At 43.5% G+C, this 17,753-nt stretch overlaps 1 protein-coding gene, 1 long non-coding RNA gene and 1 pseudogene across 2 annotated transcripts; all 3 read left to right on the top strand.

Annotated features, from left to right (window-relative positions):
• Positions 1-4,031: 4,031 nt before the first annotated feature.
• Positions 4,032-8,320, top strand: LOC120676851. Its single transcript, XR_005676010.1, has 3 exons — positions 4,032-4,405; positions 4,510-4,601; positions 8,262-8,320. It is a non-coding gene; the product is annotated as an uncharacterized LOC120676851 (long non-coding RNA).
• A 2,654-nt stretch (positions 8,321-10,974) lies between these two features.
• LOC120674826 lies at positions 10,975-13,168 on the top strand (annotated as a pseudogene).
• Positions 13,169-15,543: 2,375 nt separating this feature from the next.
• On the top strand, positions 15,544-17,468 carry LOC120672783 (F-box/FBD/LRR-repeat protein At1g13570-like). Its single transcript, XM_039953370.1, has 3 exons — positions 15,544-16,502; positions 16,596-16,739; positions 16,829-17,468. The coding sequence occupies exons 1-3, from the start codon at positions 15,585-15,587 to the stop codon at positions 17,237-17,239; spliced, it is 1,473 nt and encodes a 490-aa protein (XP_039809304.1). The 5' UTR covers positions 15,544-15,584; the 3' UTR covers positions 17,240-17,468.
• The last annotated feature ends 285 nt before the right edge of the window (positions 17,469-17,753 follow it).

Below are 17,753 nucleotides of genomic sequence, written 5' to 3'. Positions count from 1 at the left end.
CAGTAAAGCCCACTTCAATACCCGGTCCAAAAAACCAAAACAATCCAGCCCACTAGTAGGGCGACCTAGGTATATGGAAATGCCTAATGAGAGTGATCCTTACCTATCCTAACCAAGTCAGGCGAAATCCAGAGGGAGGTGCGCATCATCAGGGGGGCGACACCCAACCGTAAAGGCCAACAAGGCCGGCTAAACAACAGCCCATAGGGCCAGCTTATACATCTCGCTAACACGCCCCGCAATCTGATCGTTTGGTTGATTGATTGTTAATTCTAACCAAAGCTACCAATGCCTTTTATTTTGGATTTGCTGTATCACAAATCTATTACATTGTGCATTTGAATGTAGGCTGATTAATTGCCGTGCATTATTTGGACGTGCTTGATCAACTCGCGTTCTGCTTGGAGTATGTATATACTCTGTTTCACATGCTGATTTGAAGAGCAATAAGCAGTGTGGCTTGAACAACAGGCCAATTGTATTGATGTGATGCAAACTTTCTTTGATGTTACCATCCAAAGATGTATAATCCATATGCTCTGCATTCCATTGTTCTGAAACTAGCAGGACAACCCATACGTGACTGCATGGATAGTCATATTGTTCTATGCTCTGTTCAAGTTTTTTTTAAAAAAAAATGTTTTCTGCTTTAATTTGCTTGGTTTCCTTATGAACATGATGGAGTTTATTTTCTCCTTACTTTCCCTGTCAACCTACGATGAGCTAACCATCTGTTATTATGCACTTAACCCGTTTTGAATATTTTGAAAAAAATATATTGTACAACACTTACACGTATAAATGGCTAAAAAAGATTAGGCTGATAGATTTTATGATTGATTTAGTCGCCATAGATGCCATATAATTGAACAGAGATTAGAAATTACGGTACCATATACTCCCTCCGTCCCTAAATAACTGTCGCTTTCGCTTCCCAAGGAATAATTTTGACCAAATATATATATAAATATATTAATATTTATTGTACAAATTAAATATCATTAGATATATATTTAAATCTAGTTTTTTTATAAATTTTATTTGAAGATTTAAATGTTGCACGTATTTTCTATAAATTTAACCAAACTTGTAGCACGAAAACAAAAAGCGACTCTTATTTAGGGACAGAGGGAGTAGATCAAACATGCTGTAGTGTTGATGTGTTGATTACCCTTTTAATATACTGGCTAGAGGGTTATTATGAGGTACATGATGCAAGATTTGCTTTCTGGAGAAGTAATTAGTGTATTTCCCTTCTGAAGATAGTGTAAACATCAAACATATTAACTCAGTGAGCTATCATTTACTTATGATGCTAGCTAGCGTATGGCTTGATTTGGAAAGAATATTATCATTTTAATTGTACTAATCTTATTATAGAATTTCCTTTTAAATGATCCATGTAACCTCATCAGGCATCACATCCACAACCTGCAAATTTTGCGTCTTGGGTGATTGCGCATATTACTATATAATCTATGATCAGAATTATATGTGAGCTTCCATACTTTCTTGAAAAAAAAAATCCAATTTGTTTTCATATGTAACCTCATCAGGCATCACATCCACAGCTTGCAAATTTTGTATCTTGGGTGATTGTGCATATTACTATATAATCTATGATCAGAATTATATGTGAGCTTCCATACTTTCTTGAAAAAAAAATCCAATTTGTTTTCATACGTAACCTCATCAGGCATCACATCCACAGCCTGCAAATTTTGCGTCTTGGGTGATAGCGCATATTACTATATAATCTATGATCAGAATTATATGTGACCTTCCATACTTTCTTGAAAAAAATTCAATTTGTTTTTATGAGACAAGCTAAGTTGCTTATGAATGCTCATGGAAATGACAAAGAGTGCTCTACTCGTGATAACATTTTGTTCATTTTCAAGAGCTTGAACAATTCTGACAATTTGATGAATAAGCTCATGTTTAGGCCCCAAACTTGGTCCTCACTGATCCTCCGCGTCTAACCACTCTGTTTTTATTAGATACTTCTTTTGCCCTTGCCAGGAGTTTCTATTCCTTTGTGTGCTCATTTATTCACTACCTTGGAAAGCAGAGTCACAAAACATATTTTGGGTGGCCACGGCATGTCTATTCTTTACCAAAACTATCCCCAAGTTTTATGACTTCATTCCTGAACCTTGCTTTCAAAGCTTGTTTCATGGGAGCGAAATTTTAGCATGACAATTCCTTGTACCCTGTTACTTCGATTAAGTTTCCCTGGCCAGCTTTTTAACATATGCCATTGCACCACAAGCCCTTGAACTTGAGCATATGCATCCTTTGGTCATTCCACTATTCTAGGTTGGCATTAGATACTGCAAGCACTTTTAACTTGAGGTTCACCTAGAACCGCCTTTCTCATCAGCTGGCTAGTTCTTGAGCTTCCATCTGAACCTTGGTCTGCTTCTAGGTCTTGTTTAATTTAATCCATCTGGTTACTGGTATTGTGCTTGAAATGATGTGGGGCGAACAGAATAGACTCGAGGCGATTAGCCAGCGTCCTGGATATGATCTAACGGGCCACATTGCATTGGACCGGATGTCCGGATGAGATGGCTCGCTGGTTCGACCGTTTCAAGAAATCAGCAATTGAAGTGCACCAAGTGAAGAATTCTGGCCTTTCTTGGATGATGAGATTTCCCCTGCTCAGAGTAATGCCACCATGGAAGAGTAAGAGCAGCTGCGGCGCCTATCTCCTAGTTACTACATATACTAAAGCTCCAAAATTTGGAGCAACCCCGTGAGACGTGGCCCCATGTGAGACCCATGTACTGTTCATACGGGACCCACGTTCTATTCAGGTGGGACCCACATACTCTTTATGTGGGACCCATGTACTCTTTATGTGGGACCCACATATTATTCCGTTGGGACCCGCACACATTGTTTCGTGGGACCCACCGTGGGTCCCTTTATCTTTATTTGAAAATACAAAATATATTTAATTACTCCCTATATATAAATATAATTGCTAGACTTTGTATACTACGGTCGCATGTGGTAGCCCTACTACTTTTTGAACTTTGCTTTCACTTAGCCCTGCTAGTGGGGCGGGGTCAGATGTGGATTTTGGGGCGGGTTTTTGAATGGTGATCCGTTTGTGTGGGTAGTAACGGGTTTAGAGACCAACGGGTTGGGGCGGGGTGGCAAGCATCCGCGGGTTGGGCGGGGTGGGGTGGGGGTAGAAACAGATCAGATCGCCTGCTCCCGCAAGAAGCCAAGAAGGTGACGCCGCCGCCGCCGCCGTCGCCGTCGCCGCTGCCGGCCACCGTCGCCGCCGCACCCCCCTCCTCCGACGTCCACAGATCGAGGTACTCCTCTTCCACCTTGCATCTCCATCTCCTGCGCATCACCCCTTCCTCTTCCGCGACGGCTCATTGGCTCCCTTCCTCTTCTTACAAGATGCCAAGATCTGTAGGGGAGGTGCTGTAGGCACGGCGGGATCGCCGGATCTGTGGTTGCCGGCTTTGCCTTCTTCCAGGCTGCCAACGCGCATGTCAGTTTCCAGCTGTTTGGAGGAGGGCGCGTGGAAAGGAGAATAATTTAGTCCCTCTGTCTTTCTCTGTCTTCTTCCTGACGAGAGCCCGCTCCAGCGTCCTGTTCCTGCGCCCGCAGCACGGCGACCCCCCGGCGGGAACCGAGAGGCCGGCCACCGTCTTCTTTCTCGGCCGCTCGACGTGCTCTGTCTCTCCCTGTTTCGCTGCTGCTGCTGCTCTTGGCCGGGCCGGCCAGAGAGAGACGACCAGCGGATCGCCTGGGGAAGAAAGAGGAGGTGAAGGTGGAGATAGAGATCGGAAGGGATAAGGAGTGTTTCCCATGGGGAACTGCTTAGGGGGCAGCTCCTACTCCTACTCCTACGTCAACAAGGTCTCCTCCACTGCAAGGCCAGGTGAGTCCAGTCCACTGCTTCTTGCCTTGCTCTCTCTCTCTCTCTACAGTCTCCTTCGACATGCAGATAGGAGATGCATGCTTATTGCTTGCTCTCTAGTATTAAGATCCAACTTAAAAGTGGGGGCAAGAGGTCAGAATTATTTCATTCATAAATACTGTAAAAAGGACATATCAGCTGCGAAATATAACTGAGATGTCATCGGTGGAAGTGTTCTGATTAGTGTCGACGTTTTCATCATGCGATTAAACTCTTCAGTGTCAATATGGTGCATTTGAGCATGTCTTTTGCGAAAATAGACCACTGCTTTTGTCTTCTGAAATGCATAACGGGGTATTGTTTGTCAGTATTAGTATATTATATACCGTAATGGATTAATGGGTTAGTAACAAAGCTCTGGTTTTATTGGAACCAGTCACGAAGATGGAAGCACTCTCTGGTGGGATGTACGAAAGCCTGGGTCACCTATATCTTTAGTGAAGTATCATTCAGAATCAGGTCTCATTTTGACCGCTTGCAGTGTTAGATCCTAGCTGTTTAACTTCGATTTTCCAATAATAGTAGCTGGAAAAGGCATGATCTAATAAGGTGCTGGTGTGCAGCTTTATCCCTTGCTATCGATGGGTCTTGCAATGGTGGAATCTCAGGAGGCGCTGATGATAAAGTAGTCATTTTCACGCTTGATCATCCAAAAGTTTGCCCTTGAATATTCCCTTTCCTTGCTACTTGTAAATCTTTATCCTTGTCATGGAAATCACATGCTGTGGCCTGTGGGTAATGATCTTCGCTTCGTACTTATTTACTACAAGTCTGATTGTACCTTATATTTCTTGTGGGTTCCCAAGTTTATCTTTGTCAATGCATTATTAGTTATTCTCTGCCAAGATGTAGTTTTAACTGGTGTTCCTGTATCAACTTGTTAGTGATTACAATTAATCTTAGTGCCGATGTTTTAATATGATTGTGATTTGAGACCTGCTGGTAGTAGAATCAGTTTCCTTCATTTTGCTTCAACTGAAAAACTATTGCATTCCTTGTTGTATATTATGAGGTTTCAATCATAGATTGGACTTAATTAACCAGGCAGCTAAAAATCATGAATTAGTTTGCTATTCCTAGTAGATCAGGGGAGCTGACTGTCCCTTTGCACAAGATGTAGTCTAGAGGGTAGCAAGAGCAGCTCTCTGTTTTTATAACCACATGGTAAGTATAGTTTATGCCTTTTCAAAACAGATGTCTTCTCTTCAATTAGAGGCCTCTGGTACAAGTGAGAGCACTGATAATAGTTCGTCACAAACACCAAATAGAAAGGCACCAATCTGGGAGTATTATGAGCCGGAATTGGTCAGGATAGATGGTGCACTAAAAACAATTTGCAAGTACTGTGGAACAAAGTTGAATGCAAATAGGAAATCAGGTACAAACAGTCTTAGAACTCACATTGCAGAGTACTGCCCCAAAGTCCCTAATGATAATAGGAACAGATTTGTTGCTACAATGAAGAAAAAGCCAGATGGTCCATTCACCTTTAATAAGCAGAGAAGTCGCGATCTGATGATTGCATGGATTGTTAGAGCTGATGTAGCATTCAACAAGTTTGATGATGAAGGTTTTGAGTCTTGGATGGAGTCACTGCAACCCACTTTTAGCGGCATAGGGAGACAAACGATTCGTAATGATTGTGTTGCTAAGTTTGAGAGAGCAAATATAGAATTACGAAGTGAACTTCAGAGTCTTAGCTCTCGCATATGCTTCACTTCGGATCTTTGGACATCAAACCAAAAGTTGGGATATCTTTGTGTTACAGCCCACTATATTAGCCCTGATTTTGTTTTGAAGAAAAAGATAATTGCATTTAAGGATGTGAAATATCCACATGCAGGTGTTGCTATTGAGGAAGCCATTACAACTGTTTTGACAGACTATGGAATCAAAGAGAAGATGTTCACAATAACACTAGACAATGCAGCAAACAACAAGACAGCTTGCGATCTTCTGCAAGAAAGTGGAAAGCAAAACATGTTATTTGGTGGTGAGCATCTTCTTCTTAGATGTTGTGCTTATATACTCAACATTCTTGTGCAAGACGGTATGAATGTTGCTAGTGCTGTGATAGAATTGATAAGAGACCTGATTAGGAACATTAACTCATCACCAGCGCGTATCCAGAATTTCAATGAGATAGCTCAAAGAGAAGGTCTTACTGCAAAGACTGGTTTAGTCCTTGATGTTCCAAATCGTTGGAACTCAACATGTGCCATGATTATGGAGGCAGCAAAGTACAAGACCGTCTTGAAGCGATATGCCACAGCAAACCAGCAACCATTTCCAACCGAATCTGAGTTTAGTAAAGTTGAGTCCATTGGTGAATTCCTTGGAGTTTATGAGGAAACTACCAGGGCGTTCTCAACTGATAGATATCCAACATCACACATGTTCCTGGATAATGTGCTTTGACTCTGAGAAGTCCATAATGGCACAAGGATCAGTTTATCACTGATTTGGCAAATGCAATGGATAAGAAATTTGATAAGTATTGGAATGGAAATTACAATATGCTCCTTCCTATTTGCAGCATACTTGATCCAAGAAAGAAACTTGACCTCCTTGACTTCTTCTATGAGAAGGTGTGCAGCAACTTTATTGACATTGAAATTAGCACAAATATGGTTAAAGAGTGGCTTCACAAGTATTTTAGGAAGTATGAAAAGGTTATAAGAAGAAATGAAACAAATGTGGTGTCACAAACTGCACAGTCCACAAGCATGGTGAACCGTTCTCCAGTGCTAGTGCTTGGAAAAAGAAGACTGGAACAAGAATTTGCTGAATACAGGAATCAGAGGAGAGGGACTAGGATTGAAAAATCAGAACTTGATGCATATCTAGAAGAGCCACCAGTGAGACCAGATGAAAGATTTGAAATTCTGACTTGGTGGAAAACAAACTCCAACAAGTATCATGTACTGTCAGCAATGGCACGTGATTTTTTAGCAATTCCACTCAGCACTGTTTCGTCTGAATCTGCATTCAGCTTGAGCGGTCGGATTCTTAGTGACAATCGAAGCTCAATGAAACCAGAAACTCTTCAAGCTTTGGTCTGTTGCAAAGATTGGTTGTACACATATCCCACCAATGAAGTGAGTTAGGGAATTCTGAGAAGCTTATCCTTTGCACGGTCAGACTTCTTATTCCTGCTCTTAGTTCTTTTCAGTTAACCCAAATGAAGCAGAAAATGTTTTATGTTGTTTGATAAGCTCCATTAGACCTGAGTTGTGCTGACAATATGTTTCCTCTTCCCAGACCATTGGTTCCTTTCAGAAGAAGTACAACATTGGGTCATTTGAGCTGCTGAGCAAAACTGCACCAATTCAAGCAATTTCACTTATTCTGTAACTTGCATCCTGCACACCATAAAAAGGTAAATGGAGTATAGCTACTTTGCTGTTTATTCTGTAACTTGCATCCTGCACACCATAAAAAGGTTCATGTTTGTCCAGCTTTGACGAATCTGCATGGGTTTTGATTTTCTTTTCCATATCTTATACTGTTTATCTAGTACACCGAGAAAAGGTAACAGTGGTAGTTATGAAAAAAAAAAAGTAATCCTGCTACTTCCCTGTTTCCACTGAACTAGTGCAAATGGTTTGGCTACAAATATGTATATGTACTAGTGCATGCAATTATTACTTTACAAGAACTATTCCCTCCGTTCTTGAATATATGACGTTTAGGACAGCCAATTTAGTTGATTTTTGAACTAATTACCATGTCCTAAACATCATATATTTAAGAACGGAGGTAGTGCTTGCCATGGAGTAATCATAAGTCAACCACATTTGCTTGCTGCTAGCTGTGAGACTAATTGAATGACCTGGCAATTAGTTGTAGAACTGGAAGCATGTTAGTCCAAAAAGAATAGCATACAGCTCTGCAAACATTAGATGGTGCAGTTTGGTACCTGCGATCCCTTCTAAAATCAAGCAGTGCGCCGGTACTAATTACTATTACTACTTAGGCTCACAATATTCTGGAAGCTAAAGACTCAACCAGCAGCACCAAACATTTTTCATTCCTCCAGCGTCTGTTCAAACCAAATCTAGTGTACAAATGCGTTGCAAAGCTACAATTGACACAAAATTGCTGAGCACACAATGCTACTCGCCCAATCTGAGTAACTGAGTTGCATCAGTACTTAGCGGTTACCTTGTTGTTGCAGCTGATACATGCTGTTGTCCATGCTGCTTTCTGTTGTTCAAATCATTATCTAGTTCTTCCAGTAGCTTGGAAAGTGTTTTTCTGTTGTTAACCAGTATTGCTTTCTGATCTAACAGCTCACAATATTATCGTTTTGCAGTTCTTCATACTGCTTTCATGCTCCCTGGCGGTCTTCTGCAACATGAGCCAGTACCTCTGCATCGGGCTCCCTTGGTTTTTGAGTAGGCGTTCAGGTGGTGTCTACTTGATCTCTGTAGATATATACGACAACTAGTTGCTGCTTGCAAAAAAATCCCACTACTAGTCGCTGCTTGTATGTGCGGAATGAGCCACTAATGCATGCATTTTCTTCTTTCTGTAACACTACTGCAAACTGTGCCGAAGGAGTGAGAATGTTTAATTAGCAACTGATGGCTTCATGTTTTAGTAGAATGCTGCTCTAGTGCTTCCTATCGTGCGCAGCAATAACCCATGCATAACCCACCATCGGTGGGGCGGGTTGGCAAAAAATAATTGAACTGTTGCGGGTAGGGGTGGGGAAGGGGCGGGTATATCCCCGTTAGCAGGCCTACTTTCACTTCATAAGCTCAAAAAATATAATTGAATTATTCATTCATCGCTAATTTTATCTTTTTTCTGTACCAAAACTAATAATCAATGTAAGCCAATCCATCACCTATACCTATTAGCATAAAAAAATTAGTGAACTAAAAAAAGCTATATGTACCTCTTCAATACAATATTATCTTGAACATAATAGGGGATAATATTTTCCCATTATTACTTTAGGTCAATATTTTTTTATAGGCACGCATAGCGCCCCAACGTGACTAGTTATAGTCAGTCCCTATGAAATTGCTTTCAGTGACTGTGGTCTTGCTGTATGATGCGTTAGCAGGCACTACTGCTCCTTGTCATCTGTTGGCTAGCTAATGCATTGCAAGTGTTATGTACTCCTTGTCAAGTTACATGTACTAATGCCAGCAAAGTATACATCATATTCCTACTTTTAAAATATATAGGAATTTCATAGCATGTTCCTAGCTTTTTCTGAGATTATCCTCGAAAAATTCCTAGCTGCATTAAATTGCACGCGTTCACCTTGGCCCAACAGTGTACTCTCTTCATCCCAAAATAAATGCAATTCAAAAATGGAGCACGCAAACCAATGCTAGATGTAAAATCACAAAATACCCTATCTTTTGTTATGAGTGGATAATGTGTTAGTTATTTTTTTGCGACAATCTTCCAAAAATTATTTTATCTTTTGTAGTAGTCAGGTTAAAATTAGCAATTTTAGTAGGATAAATTTTGAATTTTATAGTTGCAATTATTTTAGGATGGAGGGAGTAAAGTGTAAGGCCCATTAGTTTGGTTCATTCTATTTTAGGCACTCCTAGAAAAAAAATCTTGCATGCATGAAGTACTGAATGAAGTTTATTTACAAAATATCTTCACGGATGAGTGTAACTTTTCGCGACGAATCTAATGATGGTAATTAATTAATGATTTGATACAATGATGTTACAGTAACAATTCTCTAATCACGCGATCAAAGATTTTATTAGATTCTTCAGGATTCCTAATGCAGAGGTTGTGAAGTTGATTTTATAAGAGTAAAATGCACCATGGGCACTTGAACTTGCAGCACTGTGAAGCGGATTTTATAAAAGTAAAATGCACCGTGGACACTTGAACTTGCAGCGCTGTGTCAAATAGGTCCATGAATTTAGAAACCAGACATCTAGCCCCCCGAACTTGCGAACCCGTTCACCCCAGGTCCAGCCCGGTTTTGCATGGTTTGCATGGCACTGTGCGCCCGTGATTTGTACAGTGAAACCGGATTGCTACAGTACCACGGTTTTGTTTTTTCCTTTTCTAATTTATTTCGGCTGAATCTTCCAAAAAATCATAACTCTTCGATACGACATCGCATGAAGATGATTTTTATATGAAAATTGTAGCACTCGACGAGATCTACAACTTTCTAGTTTTAATTTTTTTTCATTTGACGATGTTAAAGTGCTCAAAAAAATTATATAAAATGACAGCATCATAATAATCGCGTACTTTTGCTTGTCGCACTAGAAAATTAATATATTTTTTATTTGTTGTCAAATAAAGACACTTGTATACTAAAATTTTAGCACTCTAAAAAATCTAGATTCTTATAATTTTAATTTTTTATATTTGAAGTTGTTAAGATATCGATAAAACAGTATAAAGCAGCATATTAAGTACGCGAAAGACGTTGAGGCTTTATACTGTTTTATCAACATCTTAACAACTTCAAATTTAAAAACTCAAAACTACAAGAATCTAGATCGTTAAAAGTGTTAAAATTTTGGTATACAAAGTGTCTTCATTTGACAACAAACAAAAAATATATTAATTTTCTAATGCGATAAGCAAAAGTACGCGATTATTATGGTGCTGTAATTTTATATAATTTTTTTGAGCACCTTAACATCGTCAAATGAAAAAAAAATCAAAACTAGAAACTTGTAAATATCGTCGAGGACTACAATTTTTATATAAAAACCATCTTTATCTGATGTCGTATCGAAGAGTTATGATTTTTCGAAGATTCAGCCGAAATAAATTAGAAAACGGAAAAACAAAACCGTGGTTACTGTAACAAATCCGGGGTCACTATAGCAAATCACGGCCGCACAGTGCCATGCAAAACCGGATTGGACCTGGGTGAACGGGTTCGCAAGTTCGAGAGGCTAGATGTCTGATTTCTAAGTTCATGAATCTATTTGACACAGCGCTACAAATTCAAGTGCACACGGTGCATTTTACTCATTTTATAAATTAACTTTATTTAATATTTTTAATTAGCGATCAAAATGCCTTCTAAAATTTTATTGGAACAAACCAAACTGGGCCTACCTCCCGAGCCAACTCCTCCATCCCAGTGGGCAGTGGACTGGCAGGCACTTGGCAGTCGGCACTCAGCCCTGTCGCCTCTTCTCCCCTTCTCCACCCCAACCAATTCCCCACCGTCTCCACCCCCGGCCCCGGCCAAAACCCTCGTCTCGAGCCGGCGCCGGCCACCATGGACGTGTTCCTCCAATGCGCCATGGCCTGCCTCCCCGCCCGCGCCGCTACAAGGGCCGGCACGTTTACCGCCGCGCTCCTCCGCGTCGTCGCGTCCCGCCTCCCCCGCCAAGGACGCCGCCCGCGTCGCCGCGCTCTGCCCGCGGTGGCGCCGCGCCTGGCGCTCCGCGCCGCTCGTCCTCGACGACGTGCACCTCGCCGTCGCCGGCGTGCGCAAGACCGTCCCCGCCGTGGACCACCTCCTCGCCGCCCACCCCGGCCCGTTCCGCACCGTACGCCTGACCTTCTCCTTCTTCAGGGGCCTCGACCACAAGCGCGAACACGCCCGGTGGCCGCGGCTCCTCGCTGCCAAGGGCGTCCAGGAGCTCTTCTTCATCAACCCGCCGCCGCCCATGGACATGCCCCTCCCCCCCCCCCCCCCCCCCCCCCGACATCCTCCGCTGCGCTGAGCTCCGCCGCCTCTACCTCGGGTTCTGGGAGTTCCCGGACACCCGCTGCCTCCCCGACGGCGCTGGCGCCTTCCCCCACCTCCGGGAGTTCGTCCTCCTCAACACCCGCATCGAGGACCGCGACCTCGACCACATGCTCGCTTCCAGTCCCACGCTCGAGACGCTCGCGCTTGTCCTCAGCTGCGGCCTGCCACAGCATGTCCGCCTTCGTGGCCAAAACCTCCGGTGCGTGCTCTTCTGGCTGTCCATGGCCGACGAGGTCGCGGTGGTGGACACGCCTCGCCTGGAGCGGCTCCTCATGTGGCTTACTACTACTTCTTGTGGACTTGACGAGTCTGATTTTGACGACGAGTCTGACTCTGACGGCGAGCCACCTATGACTATGAGAGTCAGGATTGCTTCTGCTCCTGAGCTGAAGGTGCTTGGGTACTTGGATACTAGACTCCACCAGCTTCAAATTGGAAACACCATCATCAAGGTGCTGTGCTATGATGTGATATTCATGTGCATGATCATGCTATGACTAGCTGTACATGCTCTTGATTCATGAATTGTACTGCAGGTTGACACAGAGGTGAGCCCAAGCTTCATGATCCCAAGCGTCAAGATCTTAGCCTTGAGGGTGGATTTCCGTGTCTTCACTGAAATCCGGATGCTGTCCAGTTTCCTCAGATGTTTTCCCAACGTTGATACCCTGCACGTGGAGGTAGCAAAGCGCAAGATAATGCAGTTGTTTTGGCATATTCATCATATCTGGCATTGTGCTTCTATAATTGCTTTGTTTACTGATTTTGCAGTTTGCTATGACTGATCGGCCAACTGGCAAGCACTATGGCGAGCTCCTCTCAAAGCTCTCTCCCATTGAATGTTTGCAGTCACACACCAAGAAGGTGGTTCTTCATGAGTTCCGAGGGGACTAAGTGAGGTTGTATTCCTTCAGCACACCTAACGCAGAGAGTGAATCAGCTGCAGAACCTGACAATTGTTTTGTCTAAGGATATACTACTTTCAGTGGATGACATGAAAGTTGTACTGAGGGAGTTAGCTACACCATCGTGGGCTTCTAAATCATGTATCGTTCTGCTTGTGGGACCTAAGCATGCTTGGAACTTCCACAAGGCATCCGATCTTTCGACTGTTGACCCTTTTGATTCCGAATATGGACAAGAGTTCTTCTGCTTCACTAAAGAAGGCGGGTCAGACAGTTTGGAAACATCTGTGAAGTATGTATGAACGTATCATAGGGTCGATGACCATTTTAGGCTGTTGGACTATATGGTTATATGTTCCTTCTTCCTTGATCAAACTTAATTTTTAGGGAAATATTACTGTTCTGAAGCTATATAAGATATCAACTAGCATGTGTGCCAGAAGTGTCGAAGTTTGTGGAATGATGGTTCGCTCAGAAGACCATCACTACTTGTCATGTTATCGAGACATCTAAGTTTGATGATATTACCAAGTTTTCTGTGGCTTGATTGTCAAAGAATATTAAATTGGTGTCATATGAGACAATATATTTCTTAACTCTTAAGCATTATTGTCTTTGTCAGGATTTTCCTTTGAATTCATTATGGCCGTGTTTGGTAAAAATTTCCGCAAAAAGACGAATGCACGCATGGAGTACTAAACGAAATTTATTTGCGAAATCTTTTCATGGATGGGTGTAATTTTTTTAGACGAATCTAATGAGCCAAGTTCCACTATGATTGGCTACAGTTATGCTACAGTACCACTCCTAAATCATTCTTTAGTCATTCGGTCAAAGACTTTATTAGCTACAGCACATGCTACAGTATCATGATTGTGAAGATTGTTTCATAATTAGATTTCATATAATACCTCTAATTAGTGGTCAAAGGAGCGAAAAGTTTCCATGACAATTTTCTCATACCCCAACCAAACACCGCCTATATTCATCCTAGGGTACCATTTATATCTAGCTCATTATGCATTCTGGGTTATCTTTCTTAATTCTTACAAAGTCAAGTATAGTCAGGAATGAAAACCAGTTCTACATTTATGGACAAGATAGGTTGCGGACAAACTGCTTATGGATAATTTTGGATGCCGCTGATGCCATTTTGTTTAGTACCTTTCATTTCATGGTGAACTTTACCAATTATGAGTTTATTGGGACCAGTGGATGAATAAGCTTATGTTTAGGACTTTAGGTCCAGTGCTAGCATATATAGGTCATTGGCCTGGCTCAGGTTTTGATCAGGCAATTGGGGCTTATTGATCAAATGCAGGCTGAGCAGCTAAAACTGTGTCATGCTGTTTTGCTCACTATTTGTTTGTTCAATGATGTATTAGTTTGCACTCTTGACCTAACATACTTCTCCAATGTGTGTTCCTTTTGTTCCCTACTGTTGACCAGCTACTGTCAAAGTTTTGTTTTGGTGTGAGAGACATTTGTTTCTTCTGAATAAAACTGTTACAAGTTTTGTGATTCCATTTTTCTTGGCACGTACAGTTGCTGATTGCAACTAAACTTCATTTTCAACTTTAACTACACTCAGCTGACTGGTGCTTGAGTTGTGCTATCCACACCTGGAATCTGTTGGTCATCTTCAGTGTTATTTCACTAGTATTATCCTGCACCTAAACACGTATTCTGGCCATTACAGATAATCTATGCTCTTGCTTGGATGGATGTTATTTCCAGTTTAATTTGTGGTGAGAGCTTATTCTATGCTAATATGTATAATGTCATTGTTTGTGTTCTGATCTAACATGCTTTTTCATCAAGAAATCAATCAGTGCTGAATCATGTTAGCTGTGATCTGCAAAACTTACGGCATGGTGCTTGGTTTTCATTGCTTGTTGTTTGTTGGTGATTTACTTGCAACTGACCTGGAGTATCTTGCTAAATCTTGTCTAGGGATGGCAATGGGTACCCGAAACTCGATGGGTTTTTACTCTATTAGAACACGAGTCTGGGTCAGATTTTGTACCCGTGGGTCTGTTAATGGGTTTGATATCAAATCTGTCGGGTTTGCAGGCATGTGTTTGAGATAGTAGAACCCGAACCCGCAAACTCATGGATTTGTTCAACCCGGTCCATGAAACAGATAAGCCCATAGCTCTATTCCTCGGCCCAACTAAATTGGCCCAATAACTCAACTATATAATACGAGAACCATCCACAAACCCTAATCTAATCCTTCTCTCTCCTTCGGTCCTTCCAAAACAGCCGCACGCTCCGATCAAAAAAAAAACAGCCGCACGCAGGGCCCTCTCTCACGCGGCGGCGCGGTCGTCCCGCGGCCTGCGCGTGCCCCAACCCCTCCGGCCGCGCTCGCTCGATCCGTCCGCCCGGCCGGGGGCCCGGGAGCGCTCGCTCACCCGGATTCTTGTCGCCTCAGAAGAATAACTGCTGTTTTTATTTTCCTTTTTCCCTTACACTAAAATTTGAATAGCAGATACACAGAGCAGAAAGCCCCCTGACGACTCCTAGCTTTGGTCTTTGTAGATCACGATTTCCATCGCGATACTCTTCCATATACTTTGGAATAAAATTGATATGCTTTGCAACAAAACTGAGGGTTTGTTTGGACAAGTTAAAATTGAATGCTAAACTTTAGCACATATTAGCATCCACACATATGCTAAAGTTTAGCGCTTTCACCTATTAGCATTTGGATCCATACAGGCCTTGAGTATGTCCTACTGTACTTCTATGCTAAAAGCTAAATGCAGGTGAAAGATCAAATATGATTGCGAACACATGTCAAATACGAACCTTATTTTGTGCTGATCCGTCTCTTCTTGAGTCTTGACTTCAGCAGCCGAATTTTGTGTCTCGCACGACCGACTTCTTAATGGGCCCGCGTGGACCTCGCTCAGGCCCACGAGGCTGGAAGCTCGAAACCCTAGCCGCCACTCCTGTACGAACTCAAACCAACCAAAACCCTCCTCGCCTGCGGCCTCCCCGCCGGGCGCCGGCCATGGACGCGATCCGCCAATGCGTCTTGGGCTGCCTCCCCGTCCCCGCCGTCACCATGGCCGGCGCGCTGTCGGCCGCGGACGACCACGACGGCGAGGACCACATCAGCGCACTCCCCGACGAGCTCCTCCGCGAGGTCGTCTCCCGCCTCCCCATCAAGGACGCCGCGCGCACCGCCGCGCTCTCCCCGCGGTGGCGCCGCGTCTGGCGCTCCACGCCGCTCGTCCTCTACGACGCGCACCTCTTCCCCTCCAGCGGTGAGGACGCGCGCGTCGCGGCCATTCGCCGCATCCTCGCGGGCCACCCGTGGCCGCTCCGCACGGTCCACCTCGTCCACTGCTTCCTCGGGGTTCATGAGCGCGACCTCGACCTCGACGAGTGGTCGCGACTCCTCGCTGCCGGGGACGTCCAGGACCTCGTCTTCATCAGCCAGCCGCCGATGCCCCTCCCCGCCGACATCCTCCGCTGCGCCGAGCTCCGTCGGCTCTACCTCGGGTTCTGGGAGTTCCCGGACACGCGCAGCCTCCCCGACGGGGCTGGCGCCTTCCCTCGCCTCCGGGAGTTGGTCCTCCTCAACACCCGCATCGAGGACCGCGACCTCGACAACATGCTCGCTACCAGCCCCGAGCTCGAGACCCTCGGCCTCGTCGTCAGCTACGGCCTGCCAGAGGTTGTTCGCATTCGTGGCAAAAAGCTCCAGTGCGTCCTCTTTTGGGTGTCCATGGCGGTGGAACTCGCATTGGTGGATGCGCCTTGCCTGGAGCGGCTCATCATGTGGCATACGTGCTCTCCTGTATTTGATGAGTCTGATGACGAGCCACGCATGAGGGTCAGGATTACTTGTGCACCTGAGCTGAAGGTGCTTGGATACTTGGAGCTGGGAGCTCACGAGCTTCAGATTGAGCATACCGTCATCAAGGTGACGCCTGAGGAAACAATATTCATGTGTATGCTCATATGTTTCATATCATGATGACTTGTTCATGTGCCTGATTCATGGATTGTATTGCAGGCTGACACAAAGTTGAGCCCAAGCTCCATGGTCCCAAGTGTCAAGATTTTGGCGTTGGTGGTGAATTTTAGTGTCTCCACAGAAGTTCGGATGCTTGCCAGCGTCCTCAGATGTTTTCCCAACATTGAGACCCTGCATGTGGAGGTAAGAACAACGCACACTCAATCTGTCGATTCGGCATTCTCATCATATCAACCATAGTCATCTGATTGCATGGTTTATTGATTTTGTAGTCTACTATAGCTGACAAACCAACTGGCGAGCACTATGCGGAGTTCTTTGAGGAGCTCAGTCCAATTGAATGCGTGTGGAACCACATCAAGAAGATGGTTCTCCATAATTTTCGAGGGGACATAAGTGAGATAGCATTCCTTAAGTTCATAACGCAGAGAGCGAATGAGCTCCAGAAGTTGATACTTGTGTTGCCTGGTGAAGCACTCCTTGAAGCGGGTCAGGATCTAGTGGGAGCTCTAGCTATTCTGCTATTGGCTAGTAAAGCATGCACGGTTTTGCTTGCGGGGCCTATAGTGGAGCGTGGTTGGAACTTCCACAGGGCATCCGATCTTTCTATTGGCGACCCTTTTCTTTTGGAACATGAGCAGGAGCTATTCTGTCTCATCAAAAAAGGAGAATTAATAGTCTGAAAGCACCATTAGCCTTTGTAGGAAATCACTAGTCTTTATGGCTCTTTTAAGTTCACCTTTTATGGACTAGAAGTTGGTTATATGTTTCAGGATTTAAGTTTGCCTTTTATGGAAGTAATACTGTTCTAAAGCTAAAGAAGATATGAACTGGTATGCATAGTGTAAACGTCAATGCTATGAGTGCAACGGTTCAATCAGGGGATTACCAATCTATCTCTACTTACCATTCTATCTAGTTCATCATGGGTATCTGAGTTTTATGATATTCCTTAGCTATCTATGGTTTGATTCTGAAAGAATATTCATGAAGTTAGACATGAGTGATCATTTATTCCTGAGACCTGTATTATTTTTGTTAGAATTTCTTCTTTTAAAAGTTTGAATGTTTGGAGAATTCCTGGTTCAGTTTGAGGCCCCCATATGAGGTCAAACCTGGGTGCTTCTCTCCCGTGGTTGAGTTTTAATTTTATATTTATAGATTGCAAATCATGCACCATAGTTGACTATGCATACT

Source organism: Panicum virgatum, chromosome 5N (genome assembly GCF_016808335.1).
Source record: "Panicum virgatum strain AP13 chromosome 5N, P.virgatum_v5, whole genome shotgun sequence".
NCBI lineage: Eukaryota > Viridiplantae > Streptophyta > Magnoliopsida > Poales > Poaceae > Panicum > Panicum virgatum.
This window is presented reverse-complemented; position numbering and strand designations above follow the sequence as displayed.

What these genes read in the sequence shown, in the direction of transcription:
- LOC120672783 (XM_039953370.1), top strand. Translation starts at nt 15,585, where the DNA reads ATGGACGCGATCCGCCAATGCGTCTTGGGCTGCCTCCCCGTCCCCGCC. An exon ending in TTGAGCATACCGTCATCAAG is followed by an intron (nt 16,503 to 16,595) that starts GTGACGCCTGAG and finishes ATTGTATTGCAG; the next exon opens with GCTGACACAAAGTTGAGCCC. An exon ending in TTGAGACCCTGCATGTGGAG is followed by an intron (nt 16,740 to 16,828) that starts GTAAGAACAACG and finishes TTGATTTTGTAG; the next exon opens with TCTACTATAGCTGACAAACC.